The 20,800-nt window shown below is 49.3% G+C and overlaps 1 protein-coding gene across 1 annotated transcript in view; it reads left to right on the top strand.

Moving 5' to 3' along the window:
* POLR1E (RNA polymerase I subunit E) overlaps nt 1-20,800 on the top strand; it is a 158,776-nt gene that overhangs the window by 114,239 nt on the left and 23,737 nt on the right. The window contains exon 10 of the mRNA XM_069237525.1: nt 10,691-10,772. Coding sequence (XP_069093626.1) covers nt 10,691-10,772 — 82 coding nt within the window. The remainder of the gene's footprint in view (nt 1-10,690; nt 10,773-20,800) is intronic.

The following is a 20,800-nucleotide window of genomic DNA, read 5'->3' as shown; positions in this document are numbered from 1 at the left end:
AGCATCAAGCCAGAAGCCTCTGCAAACAGGTCCAGCAGTTGCATCACTCTAGGACCACTACTAGCTGGGTTGGCTAGGAACAAAAGAGCACATCATCCGCATATAATGCAATGTGGTCTTCTTTCCCAGTAGGGCATGACCAGCCCTCAACCAAGGGGTCCTCCCTGATAAGTTTTGCAAGCAGCTCCATCTCCCAGGTGAACAGGAGCGGGGATAGGGGACATCCCTGATGCATACCCCAGTGAATAGGGAACTGGTCGGACACCGCCCCGTTCACCTGCACCCGGGCCGTTGGATTAGAGCATAGGAGTCCTACTAGAGCTCGAAATTGCAGCCCGATTTGCAACAGCACTCGCTGAAGTGCCAGTGGAGAGGTCAACAGGTTCCGATTGGCCAGGGCCACGTGTAGTCACCGAATACAGTGTTTGGTACTCCTAGCCGGCATAAAGCCGCATTGGTCCAGGTGGATCAATGAGGGCAGCACGATTTTCAATCTAGTGGCGAGGACTGTGGATAGTAGGCCGCACAGCATCGCAAGGGGGGGCTAGTTTTTGGGATCACCACTATGGTGGCTAGGTCTAGGCCTGGGGGGAGATTCCCTTTTCTTTCGGCCTTTTCGAACATGGTGAGCAAGTGGGGGGTAAGGATATCGGAAACTTGGTGTAAAGCTCTGCCGGGAAGCCGTCAGGGCCCGCCGTCTTCCCTGCAGCTAGCTCCGATATGGCCTCCTCAACCTCGTGAAGGCCTAGGGGCTCGTCAAGATCCTGTTTGTCCATCACCGAAATCACCAGAAGGGACACCTCCTCCAACAAGGGTGCCTCTTTCTCAACCTAGGGCTAGGGCAGTGCATCATAGAGCTTCCTGTAATAGGTGGCGAAACTGCGCTATTTCGTATGGCGTCTGGGAAATGGCGCCTGTGTCATCGACAACCTCTGGCACGACTCTATTCGCCATTGGTTCAGTCGCGAGCCAATGTAGGAGCTTGCCAATTTTATCCCCCCACCCATATACGAGGCTACGGACGATCGCCACATGTGTTTCGCTGCCTCAAGAGTAGTGTGCCGAATCTCCTCCCTAACTAGGGCTAACTGCCACGCAACCGATGAAGGCATGGAATCGGTGAGCTGGCCCTCTGGACGCACAGCTCTGGCCTCGAGGGCTGACACTTTTTGGAGACGTGTACGCTCCCGCACCCAAAGGAGATGCCTAGCATGTTCCATAAGAGTGGCCTTACAGGCAGCCCAGATTGTACCTGGGGATGAAACGGACCCGATATTAAAGGTAAAGCAGTCTGAGAGGTGCTCTCTAAGAGCCTGGGTGTAATCACTGTCCTGCAGGTACCAGGCATTGAGCCGCCACATCGGGCATCTGGCCACATCGATGTCGTCTAGACGAAGAAGTAATGGCGCATGATCTGAGACCCCCTGAGGGAGTATCTCCACTCCCGTGACTCGGGGAATATCAAGGGCTGGCACAAAGAAGAGATCTATCCTGGCGTGTGTGTGATGCGCCGCCGACGTGTGAGTGTATTGTCGCCGGTGGGGATGGCAAGTCCGCCACGCATCACAGAGAGCAAGGCTTTCTACCAATTTACGCAGCCAGATCGCCCCGAAGACTCGGCCTGAAGACGAGGGTCCTGCAGTGTCCATCTCTGGGTGAAGAACGGAGTTAAAGCTCCCCCCCCCCCCCCCCCCAATATGGCGAGACCCGGGGGCAGTCCCGCCACCACATCTCTAAGTAGTGTGAGGATCCGCCCTTGTGTGCCCGAGGGGGCATAAATACTGAGTTTATTGATTCGGTGCCCCCGAGCAGGCCAGTGACTGCCACATATCGGCCCTGTGGATCAGACCGGGCGACCGTCACCACCATGGGCAGGGAGCGGTGTAGCAAGACAGCTGTGCCCCTCGAACCCCTAGGGAATCCTGCATGGTAAAGTCTGTCGTAGCCCCCCTCATGAGCATTGGACACTTAGTACCCAGCAGGTGTGTCTCCTGGAGCAGGACTACGGATGGGGCAAAACGACGAATAAAGGAGAACAGTGCTGATGTCTTAATTTTGTCGAAGGGAGCTCCTCTGCCAGGAGGGGACCACTTGCGACGTTGCTTGCTGTGGTGAGGGGCCCCCGTACTGCCTTTGTATCGCTCTGGACCATCGGGTTGGAGCGCTAGCAGTACTTGACTAGTCTTCCAGGCGCTGGTCCAGCAGAGGGCTCTCTGATCTGCCACTCCTCTTCCTGGTGGGCCATAAACGACGGGGCTCAGCTTTCTCCACCCCGCTTGTGACTTCGGGCCCTTGGTTAGTGATGTCCCAGTGGATGCTCTATGGTGTTTGCCGGGATCTGGTCACAGCTCGAGAGACAACACATCTCCCCCCCTTCTTCTTTTCTTGCATTACCCGCCTGCTTTCCTACATCTGCCGCACCGTGGGTCGGTACCCTTCTGATCCCTATCTATACCGGGGAGCTTGCGATGCCCGGCGGTAGGACGGCAAGCAAACAGTTGGGTAAGCTGTCCCGGCAACTGCTCTTTTCGGAAGCCTTACGTCACCAGAGAGTCCCACCCGCAGAGGAGCACCCCCTCATCCCACCCAGTAGTATGGCGGAACCCACGCAGGGTGCGACCGTGGACCGCATCCTGCAGGACATCTCGGCGGTGGGCCGCAAGCTGGAAGGTATGGACAGTGCCATGGTTTCTTTGACGGCGGAGACTAAAACCATGCGCTTGGACATAGCAGGCTTTCAGTCACAAGTTACGGGTCTAGACCAGCGAGTAACAACGGTGGAAACACTCATCGCCTCCTGGGTGGACAGAGACCAAAAACTTTTATACCTCCGAAACAAACTGATTGACTTAGAGGACGGACAGGAGCTGCAGAGACAATGTTCGCTTTCTTGGGTTCCCAGAAAATATTGAGGGTGTGAACATACACTCTTATTTACAAGAGACCCTACCCAAGATGACTGGCATAACTTTCGACCCTCTCCTGGAACTTCAAAGGGTGCACAGGCTGGGTCCCAAACTGCGAGATGATGCCAACTGCCCCCGCCCAATCATAGCATGCCTGCTGCGCCATGTGCAGACCCGTCAACTATTGCAGACGGCCAGAGCACACAGTTCTTTTCATTTGGATGATCTGGAGGTTAGAGTAACGGACGACTTTTCCAAAGAAACCAGTGAACGTTGGAGGGCATCCTTGGTCCTTCTACCCCATCTCCGTCAGCTGGATGTGAAATACGGCTTATTCGAGCCAGACAGGATGTGAGAGACTCACAAAGAGCCATGACGATAGGGGTCAAGTGCTGCAGGCGGTGGCGATGCATACGCAGATCGCTGACAGGGACACGTCTCGCTCACCTCTGAAACCCACTTTGACCCCCACATGAGGACAAGGAAACATACTATCCCAAGGGTGACCTGTCATCGGCGGACGCGGAGTCTCATGAGAAATTACAGTGGCCCTCCCGCTGAGACGACGGAGAGCTGAGTACCTGCCTTTATATCATCACAGACGCTTTGTTTATAGATGGCCAGTGTTCTCACAGGTCCTATGGCAGCCTTACTTAGTTGCCTAGCTCTTATTTGGTTTTGTTTGAGTGTGATTAGTACTACTTAAAAGACTTTTCTGATTCCATTTGTTAACAATGTCTTAAGTTTGACTGCTTTTATATGACAGATGTTTGTTGTCTTACGCTCTCTTAGCCATTTGTTTTAACATGACAGAGGCTCATTCTGTATTTTTCCCTAATCCATCCTCCCTGTTCTCTGCTTCCCCCCCTCCCTTATTTGCGCTAAGGCGCTCTCCCCTCCCAGATCGGACTGCCCCCCTCTCATCTACGCGGCTAACCCATGCATAGATGCGCCGCCACATTTCATGCTTTGACGTTGGGTGCTATGCCATATGTTTATCATCTGGGGGCTACTTTTTTCCTTTTCCTTTCCTCTCCCCTCCCCCTCCCTCCACTTTACTACTTACGGACACCCTGTACTCGTGTCGCTTCCATGGTTTTGTCTCCCTTGCATTGTTCATGCCCTGATATCCTTCTTGCTGTGCCATGTACCAGCCCTTCCCCCACGCACACTCCCCTCCCACTCAATCTGCAGAACGGCGCCGCTCTGGCTTCTGCTGCGTGCTCTTGCGTTGCCACCCCCTCTGTACCCCCGCCTCTCACCCGCCCCCCCCCCCCCCCCCCCTGGTGTCCGCGCCCTAGTGGGAGGACTGGGATTGTAGAACTGAGGTGCCACACGTGCGTCGTCTCCCCCGGGGGCCCGCTGGTCGGGCGTCAGGGCTCTAAAGGCTTAGGTTTAGACCCGCAGGTTACAGATCGGGATCGTCAGGACTTCTTGTTCCGATCCTCTTTTCTTTTCTTTTTTTTTCTCTCTTTTTCTTCTTTCTCTCTTTTTTTCCTCTTCCCCTTTTCTCTCTCTTCCATCCTCTTCTCTCTTTTTTTCCCTTTCTTTTCTTTTTTCCCTTTCTCTTCACTCTTCTCCGCGCCTGTGGACAGCACAAAGGCTATCTCTACACTCTTGTCCATCCCTCGTGTCTCTACCCCTTCCTTTCCTCGTTCCTAGTCTACCTCCCCGCCACCCCCCCCTTTTTTCTATCCTTTCCATCGGGCTCTAAGATGGCAGGGCCTCGCCCATCACCCCCCCCCCGGAGCCATTGCAGATTATATTGTGGAATGTAAACGGTCTCACCCACTTTATAAAATGAAAAAAGGTTTTGTCCTACCTTGACTCCAAGAATCTAGCAAGCTGCACAGGGACTGGGTGGGGACTGCACTGTTCAGTTGCAGCCCTACCTCACCTGATACAGGAGGCAGTGCCCCCCGGAAATGTGGTGTTGCACTGTTACTGCGCAAAACCCTCCCCCTCTCAGTTATTAAGTAATGGACTGACCCTGAGGGACACTATGTGTTCACTAAGTTAAAGATGGGTGACTCCTCACTGTGTGTGGGCTCCGTATATGCACCAATTGGCTCAAAGCGCCTGTTCTTCCTAAAAATCAACTGCCTCCTGACGGAGATTGGGGCATCCCGCTATGTAATAGGGGGCGATTGGAATCTGGCCAGGGATGCAGTACTGGATAGAACGGGACCCCTGGACGTTAACAATAGCGCCAACAGAGTCCTACAGTACGATATATTGTTGGACAACAGCCTGGTGGATCACTGGAGGCTGCTACATCTGACTGACAGAGAGTATACCTTTTTAGCACCGGTGTACGGCACCCAATCTCGTCTTGATTACTTCCTTATGTCACATAACCTAGTGGCCCATGCCCAAGAAGCCTGCATACTCAAATGTGGTCTCCCGGACCACTCTCCAATCCTCATCGCTATTCGAGTGGGCCTGGTATCCCCGGGCCGCAAACCATGGAGATTTGCCGTTCACTGCTACCATTCCCCCCCCCCCCCCCCCCCCCCCAGGGCAAGATGCAATTGAAAGCCCATGCGTCCAACTTTGCTCAAGAAAACCTGGGCACTGTCGAATTCAGGCAAACCCTGTGGGCTGCAGCCAAGGCAAAGTTACGGGGGCAGCTCATGCGGGATGCGGCGTTAGCAAATAAAGAGAGAGAAGCGTGACAAACGGCACTGGAACTTGACATCCGTTGTCTTACGCGCCAATACATTGACCACCCTTCTCTCCCAGTGCGCCGTTGTCTGGAACACGCCCATATGGCCCTTAATGAGTTATACACCTCCCAGGCCAAATACGCCCCACAGCGTCCGCAGGGCAGGCACTATGAGCAAGGCGAGAAAGCCAGTCGGTTGATGGCAGCTCAGCTTCGTCAGAGGACGGCTGCCCTTGCTATACCGGCCATTCGTACCCACACAGGAGACGTGATCACGCACCCACAGGCGATAGCCAATGAGTTTGCGTCCTTCTACCGGCATCTCTACACACCACAAACAACATCTAGTCCTGTTCAGATTAAGGCTTTTCTTGCTGATCTTGACTTACCCTCTTTATCCGACGATGGGCGCAGCCTCCTGGATGGAGAAATTAGCAAACTGGAAATAGAGAGAGTCATCTCCGACCTCCCCTACAACAAATCACCCGGGGAAGATGGATTCCCTGCTGAATTCTATAAATGGGGGTGGGGGAAGAGGCAATTGACATTTTGCATGAGGCCTTGAGCAAAGTCTGCAGGGCGAAGGCTTTGGGAGCTATCTCCAACAATGCCACAATAGCGATTAAACAAAACCTGGGAGGGACCCCCTGCTTTGCAGTAGCTATCGGCCCATCTCTCTCCTGAAAGGTGATATCAAAATCTTAGCCAGTATCTTAGCAAATCGGCTGCGTAAAGTCATACTGACCATGATCCACCATACTCAGGTGGGGTTTGTACCAGGTCGAACCTCATGAAACCACCTGCGTACTCTGTGCCATACCCTATGGGCCTGCAGGGAACTGCGGGAGGCTGTGCTGGCCTTGTCTCTGGATGCCGAGAAGGCGTTCGATCGCATAGAGTGGCCCTATCTGTTTGCGACGCTGGCAAGGTTCGGTCTGGGAGACTGATTTATCTCTATGATACGACAGCTGTATGTTCAACCCACGGCACGAGTTAACGGTGGAGGTTTCCTCTCTGACCCTTTTCCCATCCGCACAGGGATGCGGCTGGGATGCCCCCTCATGCCCCTTTTGTTCCTATTGGCAATGGAACCACTTGCTGCTGCCATCCGCTCCTCCCCCTCAATAAAGGGTCTCACTTTGTCGAACGACATCCCCAAAATATACCTGTGCGCCGATGATGTTCTTTTAACCATTACGAGCCTAGAGCGCTCTCTGCCAGCCTTGCTGGAGATTATCGATGGGTTTGCACCCCTCTCTGGCTATTGTATTAACTGGGACAAGAGTGAGGCGCTTCCTCTTTTGCGTATGACCACAAAAGCCACACTTTTCGGCTTCCCGTTTCGATGGACTCCAAGACATCTCAAATATTTGGGGGTGTTGGTCAATGAGGGCCTGGTGCACATGGTGGTGGACAATTTGAATCCCCTTGTCTCGCGAATTAAACTTGATTTTGAAAAGTGGAATCATCTGGGCCTCTCCATGTGGGGTAAGTTACAGGCGGTTAGGATGGTCACAGTGCCTCGTTTTACCTATGTCCTGGGGCTCTTACCCTTGAAGGTGCCTCTCTCTACTCTGCGGAACATCAACACTCTCATCAGAGCTTTTGTGTGGGGTTCCACGTGACCACACTTGTCACCAGCTAAGTTGCTAGCACGCCGCTGCCATGGGGGAATGGGTCTCCCCTCGGTGGAACATTATGCGCTGGCACTGCATCTATCACAATTGGTCCACACACTGCCCGGAGTGCCGGACCCGCCACAGTGGGTAGCTTTGGAGAGGGTGCTGCTTTCCACTGACTGGGGACTATGAGGGCTCTATCGGGACGACCTCTGGTCTTCCGGTAGGGTCAACTCGATCCTGAGGGCGACCCGAGCGGCCTGGCGCAGAGCCAACCGCGCTGTTTGGGGTACACCCTCTCTTACAGGCCCAGGCCCCCTTATGGAACAACAATGGTCTACGGATAGGCGGTGAGGTGCTCAACTGGCCGCAATGGAGCAGGGTCGGTATCCTTGATCTTGCTCAGGTTCTAGAGGGTGCAGCACTTAAATCCTTTGCCAGACTGCAGGAGGAATTTAACCTTAATTCGCAGCAAGAATGGTGATACTTGCAACTCAAACATTGCTTGCAACAGGGTGCTGACACCATCCAATGGTGTCTCCAGACATCGCTTGGTGACATACCTGAAAAAGTGGGGACAGCACGAGGGCGTCATGGCAGGCCTCTATGAGACCATCACCCGACAGCTATACTCACAAACTCTTCTGGACAAACTACACTTACAATGGCAAGACCGCCTGCCGCAGTCATTTGATACAGAGGACTGGGTGGACATCCTGGAGACCCTGTATAAGGGCTCCCGGGAGGCCCGACTAAAGTTCTGTCTATTCAAGGTGCTACATGACTGGTATTGGTCCCCAGCGAAGCTGCACAGGATCGGACTCCTCCCGCATGCAAAGTGTTGGCGTTGTGCAGAGGCGCACTGTGATCTGATACATATTTTAATTGACTGCCTGACAGTCCGGCCTCTGTAGGCAGCTGTGGGCTCCACTCTGGCTGAGTCTATACTGCTTCCAGCGCCGCTCCCCCCTCCCTTATCATATTGCATGATATGACCTCTCTCCCGGCCCTACCTAGACCGCATAGACGACTGTTACACATGGCATTAGCGACCGCAAAAATCTGCATTTTCTGGCATTGGCGATCGACGACCTCTCCAACTCCGGAGAAATGGATTGTGGCAATGACCTGCATAGCTACGCACAAGAGAGTCATTTACAGCCTGCAGGATCAGGCTCAGATATTTAGTCAAGTGTGGGCCCCCTTCCTTACTGCAGGACCGTCTTACGATGTCCGACTCCACCCATACCAGCTGCGGGCCGCCCCTTGTCTCTCACTCGCACTTCTGTCCCTACCAGCCCCTCACTGAGATCACAACCATAAGGAGCACCAGACCTACGACCAAAGTCAAAGCTTTAGATACTACATTTCTATTCCCCCCCAAGCCTCTAGCTTTCAGCCCCCTCCTCTCCCTCCTATCCAATAGCTTCACCTTGACATGCCTATCCTCCCCCTCCCCCCTCTTGTATGTCCGCCTCTCCCCCCTCTTATCCCTCCCCCTTCCACACAGCATACTACTTCTGTCCCTCCTTTCTCTCTATCTCTTTTTTCCTTTTCCCTTTTCTATTTTTCTTTTCTCCCCCTCCTTTTTTCCTTTTCCTTCTTTCCCTCTTTTCTTTTCTCTTTCTCTCTTTGTTATTGCCTTTTCTTCTCCTCCTATATCACCCTTTTCTATCAATGCTAGGCGGCCGTGCAGTGAAGCCTATGCAGGCCTTCGTGGGCCTTACAAACTCTCTTAGTTTAAGAGATTTGACCTCGGCCCTCTATTTCCCTCCTTGTAAGATCCCTTCTTAGTTGCATCTTACTGAGCCACAGCTGTTGTATCAGGCGCCAACTACTACCTACAACGGGTGAACGCCTAGGTGCAAATGGCCCTAGTTATTTTGTTATTTTGATATTGTGAAATTATAATATTTCGATATTCTGACATTCAGATCTATGACATGAAGGAATACGATTCATTTTGGCGTCTTAGGGTAAACCGACTGTACAGTATGATGCAATCCTGTGCCTCACTCCAGTGAGACTTGACATTTCCAACACTGCGTCAGGCTACTATGTACTACCCTTGCCCTATCGCCCCTTCCCCCCCTTTTTTCTCTCTCTTCGAGTTCCTTCTATCTTTTTTCTCTCTTTTTTGAGATTTTGATTTTTCTCTCGTCTTCGGTTTTATTGCAATTGTCCCTTTATTGCGATCAGATGTATGGTTGACTTTGTCTTACTCAATTTATTTTCTATGTGATCCACTATGTGTCATTTCTTGTTTATGAAGGGGCCTTGGTCCTTATTTGGTTCTGCATCATCTTGCAATGTTAATAAAGAATTTCAACACAAAAATACCTGATAGTCCCCCAGTGAACGCAGGGTGGAAAAAAGGAAGGAATACCTCAAGGGCATAACAGGCAGTCAAAGTGCAATAGTACCATTATCTCTTAGGGTAAAAATTAGTCCATTTAATATCATCGTTAAGGCCTCTGATGTGAGTTTTAAGCTATAAAGACTTCTACAACCTTGGTCATGTTTTGGTGAAATTTGTATTTCTCTCCTGGTAGTTATCTGGCAGTCAGTGATGCAAAAGTGATAACAGTATTGTGGAGCAAGCCATGATCATGAAGTAAGAGGTGTGATACATGAGACATGAGCTAAAAAGTACACACAGGTTGCAATGGATTATGTACAGTGGGTTCTTGTGAGGCATTGTCGATAGGGAGCTAATTAATGAGGGTTTATTATGAAAGTGATGAGCCTTCAGTGTGGCTTTGAGCACAGATAGTTCACAGTGGGCAAAGTTAAAAAGTGTGTACCAAAAAAGTGAAGAAATCGAAAATCAGGGGCTATGTAGGGATGCTGGAAAACAACTAGGAAGTGTTGGTTTGCTGAGCACATTGTCCTGATAAACATAGCAGGGGAGTGTGTTCACGAGGTATGTATGCATGTTGCTGATTCTTGAATGGCTTCTAGAACCATGTTGAGGATTTTACCTCTAATCCTAAAATTTGCAGATGGACGTCCTACTTTATGCCCGTTAGTAGGAGTGTGGGTAGTTTTATTTGATTTTGAAAAGTTTTTGTGTGGTGACGTTAATGACGTTTCGATTGGAGAAAAGGAAACCCACTAAAAGACAATTGCCTTAATCAAACTGCAGTTTTTATGAAGGATTTGATGATACAGAGTAGACATTTATAGAAGGGTTTTCTGATATTGAGTAACATGAATCTAACTTGAAACTAGAAGAGGAATTTGCATCACCAAGGGAGAGAGCATAGAGATAGAAGACTGAAGGATCAAGGACAAAGCCATGGGTTACCTCAACTAGGCATATTCAAGTATCCGAAAAGGAAGGTGCACCATGTAATAGAACAAGCAGTTTGACATTTATGAGGAGCACTAGTCGAATGCTGTCAATGCTGGTCAAAGAGGATAAGGCTTAAAGAAGTGTAATTGTGAGGACTCTGTGCAAGGATTTTCAAAATTACATCTACATGTTCTTTCTGTTGCAGCTGCTCTTCCTCCTGAATGTCCACATTTCATCAGTGGGAAACTCATGAAAAATTTTACAGTGCTAAGCTACAACAATGGACAGTAAGGAATCCCCCTCAGCTTGTTGTCTGTGTAGCCTTCTATTGTTTCATTATGTGTGTTAAATTTTGCCTAAGAATAGTGTTGAACTGAATTTTGGGTTACTCTGTAAAGCAACACTTATAAAGTAGATCATGGTTAACGTAAGACAAATGGAAGTGGTACTGCAATGCTTTTTTTTATTCATGACTATCCTCTGTCAAGATAGATATGGAGTATGTAACATGTTGGAAAAAATGAAGGCAATCGTTTCAATATTAAATTACTATTATAAAATGTTATTGAAAAGTTGAGATGAAGAAATATGTTTACTGTGTTATAAAGAAACAGTGTACTAGTGTTCGAATTCCAGATTAGGAGATAAATGTACGAGCAGTTTTTTGCAATGAAAAATATAGAAAATATAGTAGTTTGCAATAAAGCATAAACGTATTAGTTATTCATTTTTAAAATGATGACGTACAAGAATCGATACTACATTACTTACAGGTTAAGATCTGCAGTTGCAGACTTTTCAAATGCCTCATTTTTAGCTGGGATGAAATTCCACCAGACAGTTTGATAGAAAAGGCTGATGCAAGTGAGACATGCAGAGAAGTTGCAAAATGAAGGAGTCAGAAGTGAAAAGAAAGTCCTAAGTTTAAAGAGAGGTCGCAAAAAAAAAGAAATGGGTTAAGGTGTGGTGAAGATGTAGTGTGTGAAATGAATGCAGAGGTTGCGGGTGACATAGTAAACCCAGCTCTGCATCTCTGCACATTACTGTATTTAAGAAGCAAACAGTAGGATTGGGATTATAAAAACAAGTTACAGTCTTCTGTAGGCAGCCATTAAGAATTGTGACCCTGGAAGAAGTTGAACTTTAGAGAGAAGAACAAGCAAGCTTCCCAGGTTCTTCTTTTTAGACTGACATGTGCATCCCTGTATGCATCCTCCGCACACTGTTCCTACAGTTACTCCGATGTTCTACCCAAACCATATACTCATTTATCTGCTTTCAGTGGTCTTTCATATTATGCTGTGTATCATTTCTCTTGATACCTAAATCGTTGAGTGATTATAGGACTTATTCCAGTATGAAGGCCTTTCTATCTTTGAGGTAGTACCTCATCACCTGCTCTCTCCTGTTCCATCACAAGCCTAGGACTCAAGTGTCTGAGTAAGGCCTTGCAGTAGGTGTGTGCTCAGCCCAATTAAGGCATGCAGCAGCAGCAGTTGTAGTAGTGGTATGTTCTGCAGTCCATACAAGTCCCATTGCCACAAATGAGTGGAGGGAGATGTCAGTCGTTCACAGGCGTTTTTCTGTGCATTTTCTGCATTTCAGCTCAATAAACCAATGGCCGATTCTCATTAGAGAAAGGATCATCTCTTCTTTGCTAGCTAAGAGATACCTTTTTAACGTTCTTGTACAGAAGATATGAAACAATGATAGAGCTGAGACCTACCTGAGCCCCTGTAGTGTCTTAAACATCCAAACTTTACTCATTTATTGTTTCTCCCATATGGGAGGAGGTCAGTTAGGATCCACTTATGTTGCCTCACCCAGAATAGGAAGATAATGCGAAGGATCCTATCCGCATCCGTTTCCTCCAAAAACATGGCGTGGTGTCTTATAAAGCCACTGCCTGTGCAGTCTTTCAAAAGTAAGGTGTGTTCTTGTGAAGTCTGATGAACTGTAATCAGCTTTTAAGTAGTATATAAGGATCTGTTTGCAGACACGTGTACTGCTTTTTTTAGGTCTGGCCTTGGAGACGGCTTCAGTGGTTTTTCCAGATTGTTGTTTTTCCCTAAAATCATACACAACATAAATGCATAGCGAGGATTTTTGTCAGTGGGCTTTATTTGTTGGTCTGTTAGATTCTCATTCGCATTTTGCTTCTGTATGTCACAGCATGGGTCAGCCCACCTTACTCATTGGCTCCCTTCATTTTCAGTGACTGCACGAAGCCTGTGCACATTGTACACATCTACCTAAAATAGTCTTTTCTCTTCCATTGCAAGGCTGATACAAAGTGTAAGTTTACTATCTTAATTTAAGTTTATATTTTTTAATAACCAGTTTTATTTCATTTAAACGGGAAAGATGACAGTGAGTACATGACAGCTCGATCATTTGAAGCATATTGTTACAAGTCTTGCAGTTGACAACACACCCCTCTGTTCGAATCAAAACATAGTTACACTGCACAAATATTTGACCTACGGTGGGCCCGCCATTTCCCCCAGATTGTCTCCTATTTCCTAGGGCAGCTATGTGCCTCATAACTTGGCTTTTCTTATTAAAAGCACTGCTCAATCTCCGTTCGCCATTTCGAGATTGACGACACCACCAAATATTCGATCGCATCTTGGCCCCCAACTCTTCCAAAAGGCCCAACTGCACCATCCTGGCTGTCAACTCAATCGATTGCCCCATAACCTCAGAAATCTCCCGCTCAACTCCCACCCAAAAGGGGCGCGTCCCCAAGCACTTCCAGGCCACGTGCAGTAGATGCGCCTCTAGATGACCACACCTCAGGCAGACAGTAGAGGTCATCGAGCACTCGCGTCGCATGCACAGTGGGGACAGATATGTCATGTGGGAGCAATTTAGCTGCACCATCCTCAACCTTGCAGATATGGCTAGTTCCCTAGGTGCAAGGTCCGGCTCCCTCCAATCATCCTCATCCAGATCTCCCACCCAGGCTGTCCACCTCTCCTGCAGCCCGACGAGGCCGTTAGTGAGCAACGAGTGATAGATTTGGGAAATGGCACCCTTTCCCAGACGTCCCATGAGAAGTTTAGCTTCAAGGGGGCTGTGATCAGGAAGGAACAAGCCAGGCAGCAGGTGAACCCACAGGGCATGGTGCATCTGAAGGAAGCGAAAGAATTGGGTATTGGCCAAGGCATGGTGGTCTTTAAGCTGCTGGAAGGACATCAAATGGTCGCCACTGCACACATCTCCCAGGTTGGTAATCCCAATGTTATCCCATTTTCTAAAGCCCTCTAACCGGGACACCTGCTGCAGCCATGTGCTCCACCACAGGGGCGTCATCCTAGTAAAGAGCCCAACCCATGAACCGCAGAGCCGCCCTCCAGCCCCACTCCTTACCCTCTACCCACCTCCACCAACAGTGACTTCCTGGGGTTCAAGCGCAGCAGTGAGGCCTCACCATATAACTACAAGAGCTCAAGGCAATGAGGTCTGGAGCTCTGAGGCTTCCCCAGAAACACCAGGATGTCATCTGCGTATAGGGGCACCCGGTCCTCATGGCCAGTCCCCCACCTCCAGCCACTGATGAGTGAATCACAACGCAGGAGGCATGCCAGCAGCTCAATGGCAAGGGCGAATAGCCGAGGCGAGAGGGGTCAACCTTGACGCATCCCCTGTCTAAATAGAATGGGGTCTGACATAATACCAATTTACACGCACCTGCGCTGAGGGGTCATGGTAAAGAAGATGGACCATTTTCCTGAATGTCAGTCCAAAATGCATTCGCACCAGGACCTCCTCGAGAAAGCTCCAAGCCAGGGTGTCAGAAACCTTGTGGAAGTCTACCAGAAGAAGCATCAACCCTCCCTCCAGTCTTTCCTTCTGCGAAAGCACCACTGCGTATACAATGGTGTGTGCTCCTGCCCGGCATAAACCCTCATTGATCAGGGTGAATCATGTAGGACCGTGTGCGAGCCATTGGGGTCGAAGAAGACCTTTGCTTTGATATTTTAATATCAGCGTTAATCAGGCGAGATGGGCGGGTAGGATGAACACTGGTCTCAGGGCAGGTCGCCCTTGGGTATTACTACAATTGTGATGCAGTCAAGGTCCGGAACGAAGAATCTGCATTGGAGTGCCTCCTTATAGGCAGCCATTAAGTGAGGCGCCAGATGCAAGCAGAAATTTTTATAGTATTCAACAGGTTACCCATTGGGGATCGTGGTTTTGCCGGACTGAAGGGCTGAGATGGAGGCCCCACCTCCTCCTCCTCTGTCAAAGGTAGTTCAAAAACCTGGGCCAAAGACGATGGAATGGAGGACAGCAGGATATCCCCCAGGATGGGGTTTTCCTGTTCCTCCATGGGCTGAGGGATCTGTGCATACAGATCCTTATAATAGGAGGCAAAGGTGTGGCCAGTCGCCAGTAGCTCCTCTTGTATAGAGCCAGTCCGATCTCTAATGAGATGTACCACCCAGGCAGAGACCTCCCGAGTCGCCAATCAGTAGAGCATTTTTCGGGTCTTATTGTCCAGCTCGTAAACCCCCTTGGTTGAAGTCTGTCAACATTGTCTAGCCTCCGCTTGTGACACCTGACAGAGCTCCGCATGTAGGAGCGCCAGCTGTCTCCTTGGCTCCTCCTCATCCAAATGCTGGACATGTATTGAAAAATCCATCACAGGAATCAGTGTGGACTTATCAATACGAGATGTTTGATACCTGACATCCTTATCTTCAGTGAAGCCATCATGTAGCTGGGGAACTCATATTGACCAGTGTCCAGCGCATGCATTTGAAATGGCTTCCCTGGCCACTTACTATGTCTGAGAATTAACAGAGACATAGCAGGGGCAAATCTGCTCTTACAGATCTGCCCTCACATGTGATATAATGGACCCTGTCTTAGGGCTGTTAGGCCTGCTGTAGGAGTGACTTACATATATTACATGCAGTGTTAGGGGACATGGCACACAGGGATGTGTGACATGTCGTGTTTTCATTTCGGTCTACAGCAAGACATGCAGCCAACAATGGCAGCCTGTCTTGTGCTTGGTGAGGGGTCCCTTAGGGTGGCAAAATTTGTGCTGCAGCCCTTAGGACTCTCTTTAGCACGTTGAGCCCTAGGTACCAGGGGTACCTTTTAATAGGGACTTAAAGAGGGTGATACAGGATTTGCCAATTGAGGGGAACAATTTGTACAGTTTAGGGGAAGAGATGTGGCACTGGGGACCTGGTTAGCAGGAACCCAGTGCACTTTCAATTGAAATCACATCAGATACCAGGGACAACGTGGGAGATAACCATGTCAAAAAGAGGCCCTTTCCTACATGGAGTGACACCTGCCCAGTTATGTGAATTTTATGAGGAAATGCACTCCATATTTGGGTATGCCACCCCCCTTGAGCACCTATGGGCTCAGAGGGGCCCCTACTATTCTTCCACCAACAGGTTCGTCCCTTACACCACTTGGTCACAATAGATCCGGAGCGGCACCGGTCAAGCTACCTCGACCTTCCCTGGTGCAAGCTCCAATTCCAACACCTCCACTGGCGGCATCCCCATTGTCTTCTCCTACACGGAGTCGGGTGGGCGCAGAGCTACTGCCGATATGGGGGGGGGGGGGGGGCGAAGAGGAGAGGCAGACTCTGGGCCTCGTCCCATCCTGCACAGCGGCTCCTGTACATAGAACAATTGCCCGCCACCATCCCCTCGCTAGTGACACCTGCCAGAGCTCTGCATGTAGGAGTGCCAGCTGTCACTGCGGCTCCTCCTCATCCAAATGCTGGGCTCTACGCTCCAGGTCAGCTATCCTACCCTCCAGCTTGGTTGTTTGCTAGGATTGCCGGGCCTTTCACCACCTAACAAGTTTATTTTTATATTACCTTTTAATACCAGCTTATTATTTTGCCCCCACTCTCTTGTAAACTTTGTTATAAAGTGTTTAAGTGACATAGTAACATTGTATGCAGCTATCTGCCGTTTCATGCTTGATTAGATGGTGATTTATTCTGGTCTCCTTCACAAATAATACCATTATCAGAAGATGTATAGGACATCTGAAAGGTTTGTTTAAAAAACATCACTGGTAAAAAATCCACATTGGTCAATGCTTTTTAAATTTTGATTGCAAGCAAAAGTTAGCCTTATTTAGTGCATGGCATATTTCCTTTTTTCCTTGTTGTATTTATGGCATATGCTTGCCATAAATAAATTAGCCATCACACCAGCATGCCTATGTCAAACCTATTGGCTTTGCCAAAATGTGTTTTATCTGGTGTCTTTGAGTCACTGCACCTAGCTTTTCTGCAGTAGTTTAATTGATAAGCATGCAAATGGGACCTTTGTCACTAATAAATGTTTGACAGTCCATACGTGAAGATATGTTGATGTCTGAAACCAACAGCCCATCTTAATGACTGATGTTACTATATACTGTGATTGCTAAACAATCTCCTTTTTATAGTCTGCAATCCGATAGAGATTTGAGCTGCAGGTTTCTTACTTTAGAATAATCCCCAGTCTCTGACTGCATCTGGAATTTTTTTGTGAGCAATACCACTGCGCACCGGTTGGTGGCATTGCCCACACTGGATGTGATGCGCCCTTTGCCTATATAGATGTTCCCAGTGCGCTGACATGAGTTCTCTTCTTTCTGCGCCAGGCAGCACAGATCTGGGAAGTCTTTTTTGACTGACCATTTTCTTTACATTTTTTGCGAGACTTGTCTTGTGGTGCATCTAGGATGTCAGCTAGGAAAGCTGATTTCAAGCCATGTGGCACCTGTCAAAGCCAATGTTGGTGACAGACCCACATTTAATATGCCTCTGTTTTTAGTGGAGTGCGGCTGCGACTGTAAGACATGCGTTGATTGCTGCGCCATGCACCTAAAGGCCTTGAAGGAGTGGTCCCTTAAGCTCCTCACCGCTCGACACACAACTGTGCGACGCTTACAATCTTGGCTGAGAAGGTGGTCCTGGGATTAGTCACGAAGCCACTCCAAGTGCTTATCGCAGTTGAGGTCTTCGAGGAAGTCCCACAGATGCAAAAAGAGTTAGAAGTCTAAGAGGTCTTTGACTTCACCATGTCCATCGAAGTCATCTATGAGATCAGGGAGCATCAGCACTCAAGGCCTAGCTCTGTGGTGAAGCCTGCACCTGGACTGTTTCTGCACCTCTTAGAGTTTCCGGGAGCCAGAAAGTAGAAAGCTGGCCCTTTATGTGGTATGTAAATACTGTGTAAAGGGTTCCCCAGTGAGTGGACAGGGTCTGCCATGCAATCCCAAAGTTCTGTATTTAATGGGTAGTGTGGTCGAGCGCCCTTAGGCTTAACACAGAGGAGTGCATGATATCCACAAATACATGCAATAGTCAATAAATGAGACACACAACTGAAAAAGGAAATCCATGCCAATTTATAAAAATATCAGATATCTCTATATATCTTTAAGCATCCGAGGAAAATCGTTCAGGTAAGTACATTTTTAAATGGAAATTCTTTTCCTTTAAAAAGTGGACACTGCAATTTCTAAGTTCTGCAATGTTATCCTATGTGAGGAAAAACAAGTTCTGCAAACGGGTAGATTACAGCGACTTTCAAGACCAATCTCCAGGAGTTAAGGTGAATAGTGGGCAAGGTCCAAGGTAGCACTAGCAGTACACCACCAGCAGCACGGGGAGGGCAGATGCAGGGTGCAAAACAGCGTTGCGTGTCTAATGCATTCCAAAGGAGATCGATCACTGTGAAGATGCTGCAGGCCCTAGCCAGGAGGCCAGTCAGGCTAAACCAACAGCGGGGCTCAGGTCTCACGATGCTCGGATAAAGGTAGGCACCTTTGGTCCTCTTCTCCAAGGCTCTGGGGCGATAGGTCAATAGATACCTTTGTGTGTTTCGGGGACATTGTTGCCTGAGCGGTCGCGGTAGAGGGGGCTGCATGCAGAGTCTGCAGACGTCGTTTGGAAGTCCAGCAAGTGTGAAACCACAATGACCTTGAACTCTGGAGAGTTGGGGAACTTTGCTGGTACCCGAAGATGGCGGGTGCAGTGGTGACTTCAGGTGTCAGATTTTGGCGGTTACGGAGGCTTCAGAGTCCCTTCTTTGGAGTGTGCTGGAGAACAGGTCCGCTGTTCACAGGAGGTCTTGAGTCTTTATTAAAGGCAGGCAGCCCTCCGAAGTTTTTTAAGTCACAGCTGCAGGAGGAGTTGACCCTGGCGCAGATTTCGTTGAGATATGCAGACAGGCCATCGGGGTTGGTACCAGATCAGCTGCTTCTTTTCTCCTCTTCTGCTTTCATGGCTCTGTAGTGTCCTTGGTCTTCTTGAGTCATCAGGATCTGCCTCTCTGGTGCCAGGGGCTCCTCTAAATACTGAATTTATGGGTGTTAGGGGTCTGTAGGGTTGTAGCAATGGACTACTGACCCTTGAAGTCACTATGCCCCCTAAATGACAACTTCCTGTGAGAAGTGGGCATAACCCTGTCCGAGAATTTCTAGGTATGCCATCTCAAAGATGGCTACCTCTGAAAAAAGGTGTTCACCTCGGCTTAACCCACCTGCTACCAGCCTGGAGGTGGCACGCCTTCCTGACTAGCTAATTTTCCTGCCTGTCCAGGTGCCATGTGGGCTTTGACCATAGGGGATGGCTTTGTCTCCTGTGAAGTGAGCCAGATTCACATTTAAAAGGCAACAGCCCTTTGAGGCCTGCTGCCTTAGAAAGGCTAATAAGCAGGTCATCCTGTGTGAGGTGGTGTTACACCCTCTTCTTCGGACAGGCTTTTGTTCTGGGCTCCTGGGAGCAGAAGGCTCTCACCCTAGGGGGCCAGAATGTGTCTCGGGTGGCAGAAGGGCAGAAACCAGTCAGCAAGCACGCTAGAGGCTGGGAGGGTTTCAGGGGGCACCTCTGAGCTGCCCTCTGGGTGCATGTATTGATAAATCCATCACAGGAATCAGTGTGGACTTATCAATACGAGATGTTTGATACCTGACATCCTTATCTTCAGTAAAGCCATCATGTAGCTGGGGAACTCATATTGACCAGTGTCCAGCGCATGCATTTAAAATGGCTTCCCTGGCTACTTACTATGTTTGAGAATGGACAGAGACATGCAGGGGCATATCTGCTCTTACAGATCTGCCCTCACATGTGATATAATGGACCCTGTCTTAGGGCTGTTAGGCCTGCTGTAGGGGTGACTTACATATATTGCATGCAGTGTTAGGGGACATGGCACACAGGGATGTGTGACGTGTTGTGTTTTCATTTTTGTCTACAGCAAAACACGCAGCCTGCAATGGCAGCCTGACATGTGCTTGGTGAGGGGTCCCTTACGGTGGCAAAATTTGTGCTGCAGCCCTTAAGACTCTCTTTAGCACGTTGAGCCCTAGGTACCAGGGGTACCATTTAATAGGGACTGAAAGAGGGTGATACAGGATTTGCTAATTGGGAAAAACAATTTGTACAGTTTAGGGGAAGAGATGTGGCACTGGGGACCTGGTCAGCAGGAACCCAGTGCACTTTCAATTGAAATCACATCAGGTACCAGGCAAAAAGAGGGGGATAACCATGTCAAAAAGAGGCACTTTCCTACATGGAGCGACACCTGCCCAGTTATGTGAATTTTATGAGGAAATGCACCCCATATTTGGGCAGGCCACCCCCCAATTTGAGCGCCTACGGGCTCAGAGGGGCCCCTTCTGGTCTTCCACCAACAGGTTTGTCCCTTACGCCAGTCGGTCACTATGGATCCGGAGCGGCACCGGTCATGCCACCTCGACCTTCCCTGGTGCCAACTCCAGTTCCAACACCTCCACTGGCGCCATCCCCATTGTCATCTCCTACATGGAGTAGGGTGGGCGCAGAGCTGCCGCCGATTGTGGGGGGAGAGGCAGACTGGGTCCGGTCCAAGTCCTGCTCAGCGGCTCCTGTGCATAGGACAATTGTCCGCCACCATTGCCTGCTTCATGGAATTCCAGTTTCCTCACACAGGACCACTCACCAGAGAGCTTGATGGTCCAGGCCTCCACCTCTAAAATTGACTCTGGGGCATTCTGTAGCACTCCACCTGACAGGGAATACAAAAGGTTGGATACCTTTGGGAAGAGACTTTTTTTTTTCTGCCAGCCTGGCACTGCAGTCCTTGAACACCGCATGCCTCTTGGGGCGATACTCACATACCATCTAGGACTCGGTTGCACAAGTGCTGCCCATGGTCTCGGAGAAGGCCTGAGCCAGACCCTCTCAATCAATTTCTGATGGGAGGGACTCAGCCAAGTTCACCATCCGATGTGGACTGGATACAACCAACTCTCTGGACAGAGCAATTTTCTTGTTAATGGCCCTTCGGCACCG

The sequence above is a fragment of the Pleurodeles waltl genome, chromosome 1_2 (assembly GCF_031143425.1).
Source record: "Pleurodeles waltl isolate 20211129_DDA chromosome 1_2, aPleWal1.hap1.20221129, whole genome shotgun sequence".
NCBI classification, from domain to species: domain Eukaryota; kingdom Metazoa; phylum Chordata; class Amphibia; order Caudata; family Salamandridae; genus Pleurodeles; species Pleurodeles waltl.
This window is presented reverse-complemented; position numbering and strand designations above follow the sequence as displayed.